This window comes from Haliotis rubra, unplaced genomic scaffold, assembly GCF_003918875.1.
Source record: "Haliotis rubra isolate DU_JTF1 unplaced genomic scaffold, ASM391887v1 Scf4, whole genome shotgun sequence".
In the NCBI taxonomy this organism is placed as follows: domain Eukaryota; kingdom Metazoa; phylum Mollusca; class Gastropoda; order Lepetellida; family Haliotidae; genus Haliotis; species Haliotis rubra.
In genome coordinates, this window is record NW_025767079.1 from 4,877,826 (window position 1) to 4,897,131 (window position 19,306).

Here is a 19,306-nt window from a genome sequence, read left to right on the forward strand (position 1 = left end):
CAGTAAATAATCGAGTCTGGATCAGACAATCCAGTGATTGACATCATGAGCATCTGTATACAATGTTGGGATACGATGACATGTGTCAAGTAAGTCAGAAAGCCTGAACACCCGATCCCGTTAACAGCCTGTTAGGACAAACATGGATTACTGAAGACCAATTCGAGCGAGCCGGCGAGCCAATTCTAACCCGATCCTCATGAACCATATATAGTACATGTACTCAGACAGAACGATAATAAAAGACTCATTGGCAAAAGCGTATGTTTCAGGTGAACCCCGGATAGGGTGGCAACCCTATCAAATGTAGTTGGAGATGATTCCACTCTAAGGCTGCAGTATAAGAGAAAGCCCTTTGGCCAAATTTAACTGTTCTGACTTTAGGAATGCACAGAAGATTATGTTTCTCGGAGTGGAGGGATCGTGTTGGTTTGTATGGAGAAAGGAGGCCGGACAGATATTGAGGAGCATTTCCAGAGAGACATCTGAAGGCGAGAATGCAGAGTTTTAATGTGATTTGACGGTGCTCTGTTTGAAATACGTATACTGTTCGTATAATGGGCCTTATTGTCGAACTGTTTCGGTAATTGTTTTCAACCTGGTAACGGGTTGATAACGTTTGAAATATTATGTTCAAATACAATTTTCATCTTTATGCGTTCTTTTGACCGTCAGGTTAAACATTCAAGAACCTCAAGAACAAATTCGAAGCGGCAACTGGCACGAACCAAAGCTCTCGAATCATTGAAAAGTTACAGTGAACATTCCATTTATATGTCATTCATTGTGTTTACTATAAACGTACACAACTTTGAAACGCTGGAGGATGTCGTTTTGGCAGCAATGCATCAATGTTGTTCCCACACATGTTCTTTACCTGTGGGGATACAAATTACAGGTATAAACATCCCATCTCACGATGGTAACTACTAGCATCCAGAGTCATGTTCACTGGAACCTCTCGTTGACAATCTGCCGGTCCTTGTGAAAATCGGTGCATTAAGAATGAGTGTGAAATATACCAGACAGTAAACTTCGTTTATAACAAACAGGCTTATAACGAACTGATGGATGTAACGAACTGACGGATATAACGAACTGGTGGATGTAACGAACTGATGGATGTAACGAACTGATGGATGTAACGAACTGGTGGATGTAACGAACTGACGGATGTAACGAACTGGTGGATGTTACGAACTGATGGATGTAACGAACTGACGGATATAACGAACTGATGGATGTTACGAACTGATGGATGTAACGAACTGACGGATGTAACGAACTGATGGATGTTACGAACTGACGGATGTAACGAACTGACGGATATAACGAACTGGTGGATGCAACGAACTGATGGATGTAACGAACTGACGGATGTAACGAACTGATGGATGTAACGAACTAATGAATATAACGAACTGAGAGATATAACGAACTGATGGATGTAACGAACTAATGAATATAACAAACTGACGGATATAACGAACTGATGGATGTAACGAACTGGTTCCGACTATTTGCTGTATATTTGCAATCAAAATGCGCATGACAACCTACGGTTATAACGAACTACGGGTGTAACGAACTAAACTTTCTGGTCCCTCTGACTTCGTTACGGCTGTAGTTTACTGCATTTACGGTAATAAGGGTATAATTGCTTAGACACCTGACAAAGGGGAGCTTATTGGAACCATACAGAACAGGTAAACATGTTTTGAGAGATCGGGCAATAAGCGGTTGTCCAAACATCGATGAGACAAATGTTTCGGATGTAACGAACTGACGGATATAACGAACCGAACTGATGGATGTAACGAACTGATGGATGTAACGAACTGACGGATGTAACGAACTGGTGAATGTTACGAACTGATGGATGTAACGAACTGGTGGATGTTACGAACTGATGGATGTTACGAACTGACGGATGTAACGAACTGACGGATATAACGAACTGATGGATGTAACGAACTGATGGATGTAACGAACTGACGGATGTAACGAACTGGTGGATGTAACGAACTGATGGATGTAACGAACTGATGGATGTAAGTAACTGACGGATGTAATGAACTGATGGATGTAACGAACTAATGAATATAACAAACTGACGGATATAACGAACTGATGGATGTAACGAACTGGTTCCGACTATTTGCTGTACATTTGCAATCAAAATGCGCATGACAATCTACGGTTATAACGAAATACGGTTGTAACGAACTAAACTTTCTGGTCCCTCTGACTTCGTTACAGCTGTAGTTTTGCTGCATTTACGGTAATAAGGGTATAATTGCTTAGACACCTGACAAAGGGGAGCTTATTGGAACCATACAGAACAGGTAAACATGTTTTGAGAGATCGGGCAATAAGCGGTTGTCCAAACATCGATGAGACAAATGTTTCGTTCATAATTAGAAGGCAAAACTTACACTCTCATGTTAATTTATTTGCCTGTATATTTCATCTTTTTGGTGTTTTGGTGTAAAAAATACATGTTTATTTCATCTTTCTGTTTCGTATGCCCGTATTTTCATCTGTACGGTGTTTTGGTGTGAAAACTGCATGTACATTTAATCTTTCTGTTTCGTATGCCCGTATTTTCATCTGTACGGTGTTTTGGTGTGAAAACTGCATGTACATTTAATCTTTCTGTTTCGTATGCGCGTATTTTCAGGTGTCTTGTGTTTGGGTTGAAAACTGAATGTATATTTCATCTGTCTGGTGTTTTGGTGTGCAAACTGCATATACATTTCATCTTTCTGCTTCGTATGCACGTATTTTCATCAGTCTGGTGTGTTTTTTGGTGTGAAAACCGCATGTATCTGTTTGTTGCGCAAACTCTGTATATATGGCCATGGTTGGTCATGCAAAATTGACAGATAACAGTGTAATTCCATCCTTTAAGACACATCTCCTTTGGTCTGTTGGTCCGACGAAGGTGATGCTCAGCGTGACTACATTAAACGGAAGCTATTCTCAACATCCTTATGCCATTTCCTAGACCTTGTAATTTGCCCTTAAACCTGAATTGTGGGATATCATTAACCGTGAGATTCATCTGTATCATAACATCTGAAGAAATAGACATACCATGTCATAATGACTTGAATCAAAATTGCTTACCCAGCCAATTTCCCCGTGCAAAGAGCCCCTTTAACAGGAGACAACTCACCATCGTGGTGCATCCGTTCTTCGCTCGCACTTGACTCTGATGTAGATGTCTTCCCGTGGGAATTGGGGGAGCGCATTGGCATCCCTTCCTTTCCCAGAAGCCAGTAGGTGTGAACATAGCCTTTGAAGAACATCTGCAGCTCACGATCTCGCTGTCAAACGGAATTTTCAGTTGGTAAAAATATTTGAAAAACAGGTTTAATGGGACCATTTGTTGAAAGATATGTGTTGGACATTTCTAGTGAGTGAGTTTACTTTTACGCCGCACACAGCAATATTCCAGCTATGTGGCGGTGGTCTGTAAATATACGAGTCTGGACCAGATAATCCAGTGATCAAAAGCATGAGCATCGATCTACGCAGTTGGGATACGATGACATGTGTCAATCAAGTCGAATCTGGACAAGACAATCCAGTGATCAACACCATGAGCATCGATCTACGCAGCGTCGACCCGATCCCGTCAGTCGGCTCTTACGACAAGCATGGGTTACTGAAAATCAATTCTAACGCGGATCTTCACGGGTCTGATGAAAATATACAAACAAACAAACAAACAAGCCATGATATGATATGATATGCATGTCAATGCTGCATTCATTTGCAGAGAAAATGTATCAACACGTAGATGTAACAAATGAAAAATATCACTTTTGTATATTAACACTAACTAGCGAATCCTCGTCGTCTATATATGTATACAATTATTTCTATGAACGGAATGCAACGAAGTTGGTAACGAAACATTGATAAAAAAACAACTATGGTGCACCAGTCAATATCCATTCCACATATGAGCAAAGTTTATATTCTGAAGACCCGTGAAGGTCCGGGTTAGAATTGATCTCAGTAACCCATGCTTGTCGTAAGAAGCGGCTAACAGGATCGGGTGGTCAGGCTTGCTGACTTGTTGACACGTCATCGTATCCCAATTGCGTAGATCGATCACTGTTGACCAGTGGATTGTCTGGTCCAGACTCGATTATTTACAGACCGCCGCCAGGGAGCTGGAATATTGCTGAGTGCGGCGTAAAACTCAATTCAATCACTAACTCATTATATTGTGAACTGACAAAAATCTTGAATGACGGCAGAAATTCTTTTCATTCAGATTTTCAAGAACTGAGAATTCTCACTTATAAGTGAAAAATTGAAAACTGACTTTGGACACCCATATGTCTTATGTAATGATTTGATATGATGAAGCAAGACCAACCCTCGCCATGTCGTCTTCGCGTTCTTCAAGTCGGAAGCCTTCTCTTCCCAAAAGAGCGTCATAGGTTGTCTGGCTGAGATGGATGCGACTCGCTACAAAATAAATAAATAAATAAATAAATAAATATATAAATATATAAATAAATAAATAAATAAAATAATTTAAAAACAATTTAAAAAAATAATAAATAATATTTCACTTCACTTCACTATAAAATAAAATAAATAAAATAAATCTTATTTCACTTCACTTCACTGTAAAATAAGCTTCCAGAAATGCCCCGTTATGTTGCCTGAGCTACATGCTGTTTCAGTGAGTGAGTGAGAGAATGCATGAGTGAGTGAATGTGGAAAGATAACAAGATAACAGTGAAACTTCGAAATTAACTTTATTCCGTATTTTGGTGATTTTTCTGGGAACAGCAGCAATCGGATAAACTGAATATGGTTATATTAGATCTTCTTTGTACTTACGTTTGCCCAAGGATTCCATTTTTGCTGCAATGCTAACCGTTTCCCCAAAGAGACAATACCGAGGCATCTTCGTCCCCACGACTCCAGCTACCACAGAACCTGCAAGGGAGAGTGAGTGAGTGAGTTTAGTTTACGCAATATCACAGCGTGGGACACCAGAAATGGGTTTCACTCATTGTACCCATGTGGGCAATCGAACCCGGGTCTTCGGCGTGACGAGCCAACGCTTTAACCACTAGGCTACCCCACCGCCCATGTAAGGGAGAAATGCACCAAGCTCCTCGCACCGGTATTCATTCACTTCCCTTCCATAAATAACAAAGGGTTCAGCAAGATGATGCCATTTGACTTTTTGAAAAATCAGCATAGCACTAAAAATACCACATTTCACTCAAAAAATTGGTAAAATGGTAAAACTGAAATTCTGAGATTTGGCAAAAGGCAGTTTAGTTAAAATGTCGACTACTCCAATAAGAGAAAAGATAAGATTGTTCAGGAAATGTCAAACCACAGAAATATTCCTTTTTGGCATTTCATTTTTTTTTTGTAGACCAAAACCTAAACTGAAACCTCTCCGTCCTTCAACTATCTTGTTCATTATGGGATTCTTTGAACACTTCCTAAAATGGAGGTGGAGCTTGCTCCAGTGTATTATGTACTGGTTCATTTAGATTAAGACGCAAACAGACACAGCATCCGAAGGGCCTTATACATAAGGACAAAAATTGGTTTGTTTCCAGTTTATAAGGAAATGTTTATGCCATGCGTAAGGAACCCCTGAGACTGTCTCACAGTCCTTGGACCATGTTATTTTCCCTACAACCTATCCTCCCTGCACTGCTTAAGCCCTAAATGTAGCAAGTCTAGATTTCCCCAGGTTCTCAATCTCTGGTCTCTCTGGGTCTCCTTTTCAATTTAAATGGGTATATTTGTTACAATCAAAATTATATATATTCAGAGACTAAGCGTTGGTCCAGGAACCCGTGAACATCAGGGTTTATATTGGTCTTCAGCAACCCATGTTTGTGGTAAACTTCGACTAATGGAACTGGGTGCTAAGGTTTTGTGATTTGGTTATATTCCAATTGCGTAGATCAAGGCTCATGATGTCAATGGATGGATTGCCAAACGAAACAATAAACAAGTTTAAAAGTGCGGAGTGGCACCTACACGCTATACACCCAGCAAGCCTCACACTCTAATATGAATCTAACAAACCTGTATGACAGCCAATTCTGAGCTTGAACTTGGTTCCAGGAAGGTGGGGTATCTCCAGGCGGTTGATGCTGCCAAGGAGATCAAGTGTCATGGTGCCTATTTCAACAGCGTGGCGCTGTTCGTTTAGCTTCGGTATACCTGGAACAAATAGTATTTAACGAGGTTTTCGTTTAAGCAATGTCCCAGGGGCGAACTCCAAGAATTATCTATTTGTATCAATTTGGAGAGTCGATCCTGATTCTGGTTCATGACGGACCCGTGAAGATCCGGCTTAGAACTGATCTTCAGTAACCCATGCTTGTCGTAAAAGACGACTAGCGGGATCAGGTGGTCAGGCTCGCTGACTTTGTTGACACATGTCATTGTATCCCAATGGCTTAAGACGATGTTCATGCTGTTTATCACTCGATTGTATGGTCTCTAAGCATGTTACCGGATTAATGTGAACCGAACACATCCCTGAAAGTGAGTGTGTTTAGTTTTACGCCGCACTCAGCAATATTCCAGCTTTATGGCGGCGGTCTATAAATAATCGAGTCTGGACCAGACAACCCAGTGATCAACAGCATGAGTATCGATCTACGTAACTGGGATAAGATGACATGTGTCAACCAAGTCAGCGAGCCTGAACGCCAGAACCCGTTAGTCGCCTCTTACGACAAGCATGGGTTACTGAAGATCATTTCTAACCCGGATCTTCATGGGTTCATCCCTGAAACCGCAAGATAAACAACACTCACCTGACACCACCATGTAGGCGTCCCCAATGGTCTCCACCTTGTAGACGTCGTACTGAGCGATCCTGTCGTCGAAGCAGGAGTAGAGGCCGTTGAGCATCTGCACCACCTGTACAGGGGAGCTGCGGGCGGAGATCTGCGTGAAGCCTTGGATGTCGGAGAAGAAGATGGTTGCCTCGGTGTAGTTCTCGGCGCTGACCTCCTCGTTGCTTTTCAGCAACTCCGCCACCGACTTGGGCAGCATCTGGCACAACAACGTGTCCGTCCTTTTCTTCTCCTTATTCAAAGCTTTGGTTCTGCGAAATGACGAAATAACTGTGTGATAAAATGGTATTGCGTCTCCGTGCGTGGGTGGGCATTTGACGCAGAACTCAACAATATGACGAGGACCTTGAAATAATCGAGCCTTGGCCATACAATTCAGTGATTGGTACTATGAACATCTATCCTTGCCGTTGAATACGTTGCATGCCATCTAAATGGACATCCTGACCAACCCATCAGTTTATGACCAGCGTCACCGTTATTCAGCTACAACCATAGGGGTGGGATGTGGTGTCACGGACTGCGTTATTCAGCTACAACGATGAGGGTGGAATGCAATGTCAAGGACCACGTTATACAGCTACATCGATGAGAGTGGGATGCGATGTCAAGGACCAAGTTATACAGCTACACCGATGGGGGTGGGATGCAATGTCAAGGACCACGTAAAACAGCTACAACGATGAGGGTGGGGTGTGATGTCAAGGACCATGTTATTCAGCTACAACGATGAGGGTGGAACGCAATGTCAAGGACCACGTTATACAGCTACATCGATGAAAGTGGGATGCGATGTCAAGGACCAAGTTATACAGCTACACCGATGGGGGTGGGATGCAATGTCAAGGACCACGTTATACAGCTACACCGATGGGGTTCGGATGCGATGTCAAGGACCACATTATACAGCTACACCGATGGGGTTCGGATGCGATGTCAAGGACCACATTATACAGCTACAACGATAGAGGTTGGATGCGATGTCAAGGACCACGTTATACAGCTACAACGATGGGGGTTGGATGCGATGTCAAGGACCACGTTATACAGATACAACGATGGGAGTGGGATGCGATGTCAAGGACCACGTTATACAGATACAACGATGGGAGTGGGATGCGATGTCAAGGACCACGGCAGGACCACGTTAAACAGCTACGATGAGGGTGGGGTGCGATGTCAAGGACCACGTCAGGACCATGTTATACAGCTACAACGATGAGGGTGGGATGCGATGTCAAGGACCACGTTATACAGCTACAACGATGAGGGTGGGGTGCGATGTCAAGGACCACGTTATACAGCTACAACGATGAGGGTGGGGTGCGATGTCAAGGACCATGTTATACAGCTACAACGATGAGAGTGGGATGCGATGTCAAGGACCACGTTATACAGCTACAACGATGGGGGAAGGGTGTGATGTCAAGGACCACTTTATACAGCTACAACGATGGGGGCGGGATGAGATGTCAAGGACCACGTCAGGACCATGTTATACAGCTAAAACGATGAGGGTGGGGTGCGATGTCAAGGACCACGTTATACAGCTACAACGATGGGGGAGGGGTGCGATGTCAAGGACCACTTTATACAGCTACAACGATGGGAGTGGGATGCGATGTCAAGGACCACGGCAGGACCACGTTATACAGCTACGATGAGGGTGGGGTGCGATGTCAAGGATCACGTCAGGACCATGTTATACAGCTACAACGATGAGGGTGGGGTGCGATGTCAAGGACCACGTTATACAGATACAACGATGGGAGTGGGATGCGATGTCAAGGACCACGGCAGGACCACGTTATACAGCTACGATGAGGGTGGGGTGCGATGTCAAGGATCACGTCAGGACCATGTTATACAGCTACAACGATGAGGGTGGGGTGCGATGTCAAGGACCACGTTATACAGCTACAACGATGGGGGTGGGATGCGATGTCAAGGACCACGTCAGGACCATGTTATACAGCTAAAACGATGAGGGTGGGGTGCGATGTCAAGGACCACGTTATACAGCTACAACGATGGGGGTGGGGTGCGATGTCAAGGACGACGTTATACAGCTACAACGATGGGGTGGGATGCAATGTCAAGGACCACGTTATACAGCTACAACGATGGGGGAAGGGTGCGATGTCAAGGACCACGGCAGGACCACGTTATACAGCTACGATGAGGGTGGGGTGCGATGTCAAGGATCACGTCAGGACCATGTTATACAGCTACAACGATGAGGGTGGGGTGCGATGTCTAGGACCACGTTATACAGCTACACCGATGGGGTTCGGATGCGATGTCAAGGACCACATTATACAGCTACACCGATGGGGTTCGGATGCGATGTCAAGGACCACGTCAGGACCATGTTATACAGCTAAAACGATGAGGGTGGGGTGCGATGTCAAGGACCACGTTATACAGCTACAACGATGGGGGTGGGGTGCGATGTCAAGGACGACGTTATACAGCTACAACGATGGGGTGGGATGCAATGTCAAGGACCACGTTATACAGCTACACCGATGGGGTTCGGATGCGATGTCAAGGACCACATTATACAGCTACAACGATGGGGTTCGGATGCGATGTCAAGGACCACGTCAGGACCATGTTATACAGCTAAAACGATGAGGGTGGGGTGCGATGTCAAGGATCACGTTATACAGCTACAACGATGGGGGTGGGGTGCGATGTCAAGGACGACGTTATACAGCTACAACGATGGGGTGGGATGCAATGTCAAGGACCATGTTATTCAGCTACAACGATGAGGGTGGAACGCAATGTCAAGGACCACGTTATACAGCTACATCGATGGGGGAAGGGTGTGATGTCAAGGACCACTTTATACAGCTACAACGATGGGGGTGGGGTGCGATGTCAAGGACGACGTTATACAGCTACAACGATGGGGTGGGATGCAATGTCAAGGACCACGTTATACAGCTACAACGATGGGGGAAGGGTGCGATGTCAAGGACCACGGCAGGACCACGTTATACAGCTACGATGAGGGTGGGGTGCGATGTCAAGGATCACGTCAGGACCATGTTATACAGCTACACCGATGGGGTTCGGATGCGATGTCAAGGACCACGTTATACAGCTACAACGATGGGGGTGGGATGCGATGTCAAGGACCACGTCAGGACCATGTTATACAGCTAAAACGATGAGGGTGGGGTGCGATGTCAAGGACCACGTTATACAGCTACAACGATGGGGGTGGGGTGCGATGTCAAGGACGACGTTATACAGCTACAACGATGGGGTGGGATGCAATGTCAAGGACCACGTTATACAGCTACACCGATGGGGTTCGGATGCGATGTCAAGGACCACATTATACAGCTACACCGATGGGGTTCGGATGCGATGTCAAGGACCACGTCAGGACCATGTTATACAGCTAAAACGATGAGGGTGGGGTGCGATGTCAAGGACCACGTTATACAGCTACAACGATGGGGGTGGGGTGCGATGTCAAGGACGACGTTATACAGCTAAAACGATGGGGTGGGATGCAATGTCAAGGACGACGTTATACAGCTACAATGATGGGGTGGGATGCAATGTCAAGGACCATGTTATTCAGCTACAACGATGAGGGTGGAACGCAATGTCAAGGACCACGTTATACAGCTACATCGATGAAAGTGGGATGCGATGTCAAGGACCAAGTTATACAGCTACACCGATGGGGGTGGGATGCAATGTCAAGGACCACGTTATACAGCTACACCGATGGGGTTCGGATGCGATGTCAAGGACCACGTTATACAGCTACAACGATGGGGGTGGGGTGCGATGTCAAGGACGACGTTATACAGCTACAACGATGGGGTGGGATGCAATGTCAAGGACCACGTTATACAGCTACAACGATGGGGGAGGGGTGCGATGTCAAGGACCACGGCAGGACCACGTTATACAGCTACGATGAGGGTGGGGTGCGATGTCAAGGATCACGTCAGGACCATGTTATACAGCTACAACGATGAGGGTGGGGTGCGATGTCTAGGACCACGTTATACAGCTACAACGATGGGGGTGGGATGCGATGTCAAGGACCACGTCAGGACCATGTTATATAGCTAAAACGATGAGGGTGGGGTGCGATGTCAAGGACCACGTTATACAGCTACAACGATGGGGGTGGGATGCAATGTCAAGGACCACGTCAGGACCATGTTATACAGCTAAAACGATGAGGGTGGGGTGCGATGTCAAGGACCACGTTATACAGCTACAACGATGGGGGTGGGATGCAATGTCAAGGACCACGTTATACAGCTACAACGATGGGGGAAGGGTGCGATGTCAAGGACCACTTTATACAGCTACAACGATGGGGGCGGGATGAGATGTCAAGGACCACGTTGCACAGCTACACCGATAGGGTTGGGATGCGATGTCAAGGACCACTTTATGTACAAACGATCTGAGGAAGCCGTGGCTAAACCACATCCCTCCCTCACGCGCTTACCTCTCAGCAAGAGTTATGGAGTATTTCTGGATTTCGTCGGTGAGGGAGTACACAGCGTAGATGATGATAGCTGAGACAACGAAGACGCAGACAAAGACGATGGAGATGGCCACCATCTTCTGCAGATTGGTCGCCTGCCTCTCGTCCAGCATCTGTGTGATCTCTACAGCCAGTTCCTGCTGTGTCTCCAGCAGCAGATCCATGTAGATCGTCATGTTGTTGAACCACCATTGCGCCATCTTGACAGAACCTCTTCCTTCAAGGTCGTTACGTCTGATTTCTGCTCTCATCCGTCCCAAAACTCCCAATAACATTTTGTTTCCCTGCAACAGCAATTCTACATGTGAAACATCTACATGGATTGGGGCGGTGGGGTAGCCTAATGGTTAAAGCGTTCGCTCGTCACGCCGAAGACCCGGGTTCGACTCCCAACATGGGAAAAATGTGCGAAGCCCATTTCTGGTGTCCCCCGCCGTGACATTGCTGGAATATTGCTAAAAGCGGTGTAAAACCATACTCACTCACTCTACGCGGATTGGATGAATCATGTATTTGGCATTAACGCCTATTTGGATGTCATTTTCATTGACGAGGGAATCCCAAATTGGGACCTGAGAACAGGACGAAAAATCCACTGACATTTTCACAGATGGAGATTGAAGACCACAGAACAACCTTGCCTACCCTGTATACGGATTCATGCGAGATTTGGGGAAATTCCAAGGAAAACAGTAAGCAAGTTTTTCTACAGTATTCCATCAAGGTGTCGGGCATTTATCGCCAAATATGGCTGCCTTATGTTGTCGGATGGTGTCGGCCGTAAGGGGCGACTAACGGGATCGGGCGGTCAGGCTCGCTGGCTTAGTTGACACATGACATCGGTTCCCAATTGCGCAGATCGATGCCCATGCTGTTGATCACTGGATTGTCTGGTCCAGACTCGATTATTTACAGACCGCCGCCATAAAGCTGGAATATTGCTGAGTGCGGTGTAAAACACCCTACCAACCAACCAACCACTCAAAATTTTCATAATCTCTCAGCCTTTTTGTCCAGTATATTTACAATGTCGAAATCCTCATTTTTTGTCAATAACTAATTGGAACTGTTACTGAAAAGCTTTTGATGATCTTTCTAGTGAAACAAGTAGTAAACAGATTAGCTCTTTGTGAAGACCTGGATTTATTCTAGATTACTTTATTCCGTCCCGATGCATTTGTAAGATTCCTGAATTGGCAACCTGTTAATGTTTTCATGTATTCCATAGTCCCAAATGAGAAAATAAAATGAAGAACAAATAACAAACGTGAACACCCAATTCTATTTAAAAAGTGGTCAAATGTAACGTATGTTTTATTTGGGATTACACTTTTTCAGTGAAGTACAGATTCTAGTACTTTTGTTAGGTTGACTGCCATCCGAGATTCAAATCCACACCCTCGTAGTCAGGCACCTAATCGCCAGCACACTAAGTCAGCCGTCTAACCCACTCAGCCATCGCAGCTTACACAAAAAATGGACGTCGGACAACTGGTACTCTAAGTGTGAATTGGCACACCCCCGCCCGAAAGCTATGAATACACAATGCCACCAGTCAATGGTGTTGTCAAATGGAACATATGCTATTTCTGGGATTACACATTACTGAGAAGGTATAATCCCAAACATAACATATATACAAAGAACTCAGTTAAGCACCCTCTGACAAATCTCACGATTAAATGAGCCCCAATCTTAGCCCTTTGGAGCATATCTGGGACATGATTGGTCGTCTTGTGCTACAAAGGGATCCTCCTGCACGTAACCTGGCCCAATTGGAAGCTGCTTTACATGAGGAATGGCGTAGACTGCCCCTTCAGAGGACCAGGAGGCTGACAGGGGGTATGAGGAGGAGTGTGTTGGCTGTCATACAGTTACATGGAGCAAATCAAAACATTGAGTACACAACAGTCTCGTTTCCTGTTGACTGGGTTGCGTGCTATTGCGCAACTTTGTACAATAACCAGTCCAGAATTTTGAGACCAATTCATTTAAATGGATACATAAATATTAATAAGTATTATTTGATACATCTAAGCACTTGTATATTTCAACACTACGCTCCTTCTAATCCTTGCAAACACGCCGTGCAGCGTGCTCTGTCGTACAGCGTGCTCTGACAAACGAAAATCTGGAAATCGTGGAAGTCTCAAAACGAGGTTCTGCCGCTAGAAAAGTTGGGCTGTCAGGTACGGACTTGATATGATATCAATCACATTGTGCGTTACAAAACTACACCGAATAAGCGCAAAAAAACACATCACAGGTGTAACCAGTGAGCCAGATGCATTGTGAATCATTCTACGACCTCATCAACCTGGGAAAGTCTGTGACGTCTTAGTTAAGGTCATGCTGCCTACACCTTGCCATAAAATATAGAAATACGATGTTATTAAAGTTTAAAATTAAAATTCATTTGTAAGTTCCATTTTCGTACGAAACAAGAAATTGGAATTCAGTGTAACCATAGTTGTTTGTGATGTCTATTTTCACTTTCACACGAGAAAATTCAGATCGGCTGAAAAGTAGGTCATTGTCTGAATAGGTTAATGAGACTCATGTTTCGGTTTGTTACACTCGGTGTTGACCTTGAATCGTGTAAGGCACGTAAAATGACATTTTCACAAATAAAGTCAACATTAATATTCCTTTGCAAACATACAGGGGGTACTTAATTAAGTCACAAATAACAGGTGTATTTCGTCAACAATTTGACTTACGTTCACGTTTTCATCATATAGAGCATGAACCAAATCCGAGTATCGTCTAGCTGACAGGAAAGTGGCATTCGTTACATCCTGGCTCTCAGAAAACCAGAGATACACATCCTGGGAAGGGAAGGTTCCCGTTGCGTAGAAAATAGTTCCCAGAGCCCGCTCAAGTCCCATGTATTCCTTCGCTATGATAACTTCCTGGTAGGCCACAAGACTCCTCCAGATGGATCCAGACTGGTCCTCCGTGACGGCATCGTACAACCACGTGATGAACACACGGATGAGGGTGGTGTACATCTGCAGCTCCATGGTAACGGTTTGGTTCAGCGTGTCCAGCTCATAGCGATGTCTGTCAAGAAACGATAGGTTTAGCTGAACGTGTAAACCACTCTTTATAAAAAAAACATCTTTGATTATCCAGTACATTATGTTTCCATTTTTGTTATATCTGACTTTTTCACCAAGTGAGTGAGTGAGATTAGTTTTACGCCGCTTTGAGCAATATTCCAGCTATATCATGGGGGACACCAGAAATGGGCTTCACACATTGTACCCATGTGGATATTTGAAACCCAACCCGGTTTCATTCTCGAATAAGTTTCGAGGTAAAGAGTAAGACTGTGCTATTTCTGGTGTCCCCCGCCGTAATATTGCTGGAATATTGCTTAAAGCGGCGTAAAACTGAACTCACTCACTCATGAACGTGCTCAACACTGGCCTTTCTCATAAGAAGACTTACAAATTGCATTTTGTGTCATAAACAGCACTGAGAGTTTGATCCTGTTCTCTGGACAAGTACTGTGCCAAGTGTAGCGTGTTCAAAATATGCACGTAAGAACAAATCTCTGTACACGAACTCGAGGAATGTGAGGAATCGAACCCGGGTCTTCGGCGTGACGGGCGAACGCTTTAACCACAAGGCTACCCCACCGCCCCCGAGAACTGAGAATGAATCAGTCGATCAGGAATGTTTCGGAATGTGTCGTCTGACACTAGGCCAAATCCCATCATAATATCATCATAATAATAATATCGAGTGAGTGAGTTGCCGCTTTAAGCAATATTTCATTAATATTACGGCGGTTCATAAACATAATAATCATAGAGGGAGGGACCTGTTCAGGTAGGAGAGAAACTTGTCCTTGGACTGGAACTCCGTCCTGGTGAGCGTGGGTCCGGTTGTCCAGAAGGTCAGCGTCTCCAACGACCGGTCAGTCTCCGGATACCGTTGCAGCAGCAAACTCTTCGTCTTCTCCTCGATGGAACTCAGATAGAGGGCGCTCATATCTCGTTCTTCCTGGAGGTAATGTATGACGCTGCCAAGCTCTACGCTGAGGGTTAACAGAATATGTTGAAGGTAATCATCGAACGGTAATTTAAAACGGTGCTTAATCCCTGCTATTTTAACGCTTTTTGACGTATACTTTTCAAAAACGTACGGGAACTTCATTTTTAATTTACGATTGAAGAAAATAGGAGATATATCGGAGTCAGTCAATGTTGATATGATGATAATGAATGTGTTAAGAGTGCATCACCACTTGCACTTCCTTATGACCATGTTTTTTCAACAGTAATCGCTCTTGAAAGGTGATTGGTGTATGACGTGAAATATGCATGTGTACGATTTTCATTTTCAAACAAAACAAACGGCTAGAAACAAACACTACCAACTGTGTGAAGCAAGATGATTGTCAAAATTAATGGTCTACAGTGATTTATCGACCTTCTTGAAAACCGTCAAAATCAAGAATGACACCCCATGCACGTTATCCCATGCGTTGTGATAAAGGGGCGGTGATGAAGAGAAATGGTGGTGCGTTCATAAGATATCTGTCTTTGAAAAGTTTGTTGACGCTTATACTTCCTGTCCTAACTGGAAGTTCAGGTTCCCCTACTTTTGTTAAAGAGTATACTAATCCTTTCAGGACAGATAAAAGACTGGTGACGGTTGCCAAAAGGAATTCCTTTACGACTTATGTACGTCAGATGTTATTTGAAGTCCTTTGTTGGACGAACATGAATACATGACATGTTTTATGGCTAACAACTTCTTTATTCACCTGATGAAGGAGCAAGAATTAGCTCTTAAAAGGTCGTATAAAGAATAAGAAGAAGTCATATATTCAGGATATGGACACTGGACCTAAAAGGAATTATCTGTAAGATCTTCGGTGACGATCGATAACTATATCCTGATATGCATATACATTTCTGTTCTTTTCACAAAAGCGATTTATTTGAGAAAATGTTTGCATTTACAAATATAAAATCTAAAATGCCAAATTTTGAAATGATTTCACTCGTGAAACTAAAATAGTCGTTAACAATGTCGACGTGCCTGTTTCGGAGGATATATTGAGAGTTTTAGTCGTTTCACGTTCGAATGCAGTACCTGTAGAGAAGAGTTGCCCGGATGTCAGACGACTGGGCGTAGTTGGTGAAGGTGGCGAAGAAGGTGTTGGCAGTCAGGCCGGTCAGCACAGCCACGGGGATCATCACTATGGACACCATCTTGACCAGCTGTTTTCTTTTCCCGGAGGAGGTTATCGGGTTGCCTTTCAAAACAGAGTGAGTGAGTTTAGTTTTACGCCACTTTTAACACTGTTTCAGCGTATCAGCTTATAAAGGGAGAAAATAAGCCAGAGTAAGTGAGTGAGTAAAGTTTTACGCCGCTTTTAGCAATATTCCAGCAATATATCGGCGGGGACACCAGAAATGGGCTACACACATTGTACCCATGTGGGGAATCGAACCTGGCTCTTAGGCGTGACGAGCGAATGCTTTAACCACCACCCCACCGCCTTGAGAAAAGCCCGATAGTAACAGATGTTTATCACTGTTCTTAAGAAACACGGGTTTGGTTCTAAAGAACAATATTATCAAGGTCGACGCGAGGTTAGCAGGATCACTTGCCCAAAGGGACGCAACTCTACACAACGAATTGCGTCGTCTTTGACCTGGGCGAACGTATAGACTATATCTTCATTGATGCTCCAGCCCTTTTTAAAAGAATGAAATGAATTCAACAGTGAAATCTAGATTATCTTTGCGGTAAGACGAAGGTAACTCCCTGACTTTTCACAAGTTATGCTCAGGTAACTCCCTGACTTTTCACAAGTTATGCTCAGGTAACTCCCTGACTTTTCACAAGTTATGCTCAGGTAACTCCCTGACTTTTCACAAGTTATGCTCTCATGTCAATTCACTTTGCATTTTTAGTTTTGTTTGTTTGGTGATTGACGCCACAGTCAGCAATATTCCAGCGACGACTGTAATTAATCTAGTGATCAACGTCATGGGCATCTATCTACACAGTTGGGATGCGATTGTCAACCACGTCAGCGAGCCTGACTACCCGATCCCGTTAGTCGCCTCTTACGACAAGTATGGGTAACTGAAGATCAGTTCTAAGCCGGATCTTCACGGGTCTAATATTTTGGGGGACGTGATATTATAGTGAAGCACATAATTTCACCCAACCAACCCCCAAATATTTTGTGTGTGTTCTTTGGCCGTTGGTACCACCTGACAAAATTAAAGTACCCATGTTTGGCGACAAATGCCCGACACTTTGATGGAATACTGTTGATCAGCTTGCTTATTGTGTTCCTTGGTATTGCCCCAAATTTCGCATGACTCGCTACCTCAGGGACCTGTGGCGTTCAATCTCCACCCGTAACATGTCGGGATTTTTCGTTGAGCTAGCTAGCCTGACCGACTGATCTCTCTAATTGCATGGGTTGCTAACCCCGATCTTCAAGGGTAGAGTGAGTGAGTTGGGTTTCACGCCGCTTTTAGCAATATTCCAGCAATGTCACGGCAGTGAACATCAGAAATGGGCTGCACACATTGTATCCATATGGGAATCGAATCCGGGCCTTCGGCGTGACGAGCGGACGGTTTAACTACTGGGCTATCCCACCGCCCCTTCACGGGCAGAAGTAAATAGACTGCATAGAGCATTTGTACCTCTACAAAACTCTTCACATCTGTTCCTTTGCGGGTGAAGCTTGAGAAGGTCACGTATGGCAAGGTCAAGCTGAGAAGGGGTCAAGGACGTGTTGGATGACGTCACCGACTGGCGATTCTCAGATGACGTCTTTGGTTCGACGCGTGGACGCTTAAGTAGCCAGGACATCTTGGGTGTCAAGAGCTGAAACTGTAGGTGAGGTATAAAAGCATCGATGAGAAGAACGGCACACACACATGCATGGTGTGTCTTTTAGCATCTCTGTGGTATCTGTTGTAACATGTGAGGTGTCTGTTTAGCATATTTGTGGTATCTGTTGTCTAATGTGAGGTGTCTGTTTAGCATCTCAGTGGTATATGTTGTAACATGTGAGGCGTCTGTTTAGCATCTCAGTGGTATATGTTGTAACATGTGAGGTGTCTGTTTAGCATCTCAGTGGTATATGTTGTAACATGTGAGGCGTCTGTTTAGCAGGCGTCTGTTTAGCATCTCAGTGGTATATGTTGTAACATGTGAGGTGTCTGTTTAGCATCTTTGTGGTATCTGTTGTAACATGTGAAGTGTCTGTTTAGCATCTTTGTGCTATCTGTTGTAACATGTGAGGTGTCTGTTTAGCATCTCAGTCGTATATGTTGTAACATGTGAGTTGTCTGTTTAGCATCTTTGTGGTATCTGTTGTAACATGTGAGGTGTCTGTTTAGCATCTTTGTGGTACCTGTTGTAACATGTGAGGTGTCTGTTTAGCATCTTTGTGGTATCTGTTGTAACATGTGAGGTGTATGTTTAGCATCTTTGTTGTGTCTGTTGTAACATGTGAGGTGTCTGTTTAGCATCTCAGTGGTATATGTTGTAACATGTGAGGTGTCTGTTTAGCATCTTTGTGGTATCTGTTGTAACATGTGAGGTGTCTGTTTAGCATCTTTGTGCTATCTGTTGTAACATGTGAGGTGTCTGTTTAGCATCTCAGTCGTATATGTTGTAACATGTGAGTTGTCTGTTTAGCATCTTTGTGGTATCTGTTGTAACATGTGAGGTGTCTGTTTAGCATCTTTGTGGTATCTGTTGTAACATGTGAGGTGTCTGTTTAGCATCTTTGTGGTATCTGTTGTAACATGTGAGGTGTCTGTTTAGCATCTCAGTCGTATATGTTGTAACATGTGAGGTGTCTGTTTAGCATCTTTGTGCTATCTGTTGTAACATGTGAGGTGTCTGTTTAGCATCT

At 44.2% G+C, this 19,306-nt stretch overlaps 1 protein-coding gene across 1 annotated transcript; it reads right to left on the reverse strand.

Moving 5' to 3' along the window:
• Positions 1-848: 848 nt before the first annotated feature.
• LOC124287127 lies at positions 849-18,252 on the reverse strand. The gene is made up of 11 exons (XM_046723610.1): positions 18,084-18,252; positions 16,507-16,669; positions 15,227-15,442; positions 14,118-14,460; positions 11,359-11,681; positions 6,825-7,117; positions 6,085-6,222; positions 4,863-4,965; positions 4,385-4,481; positions 3,179-3,329; positions 849-877 (listed from the first exon to the last, which is right to left on the reverse strand). The coding sequence occupies exons 1-11, from the start codon at positions 18,250-18,252 to the stop codon at positions 849-851; spliced, it is 2,025 nt and encodes a 674-aa protein (XP_046579566.1).
• Positions 18,253-19,306: the final 1,054 nt, after the last annotated feature.

Bases quoted from the DNA above. Each gene is read 5' to 3' on its own strand.
- LOC124287127 (XM_046723610.1), bottom strand. From the start codon at position 18,252: ATGTCCTGGCTACTTAAGCGTCCACGCGTCGAACCAAAGACGTCATCT. The intron at 14,461-15,226 runs GTCCCTCCCTCT...GTTTCTTGACAG, and splicing joins TTTCTCTCCTACCTGAACAG to ACATCGCTATGAGCTGGACA. The intron at 11,682-14,117 runs GTAAGTCAAATT...TTGCTGTTGCAG, and splicing joins TATATGATGAAAACGTGAAC to GGAAACAAAATGTTATTGGG.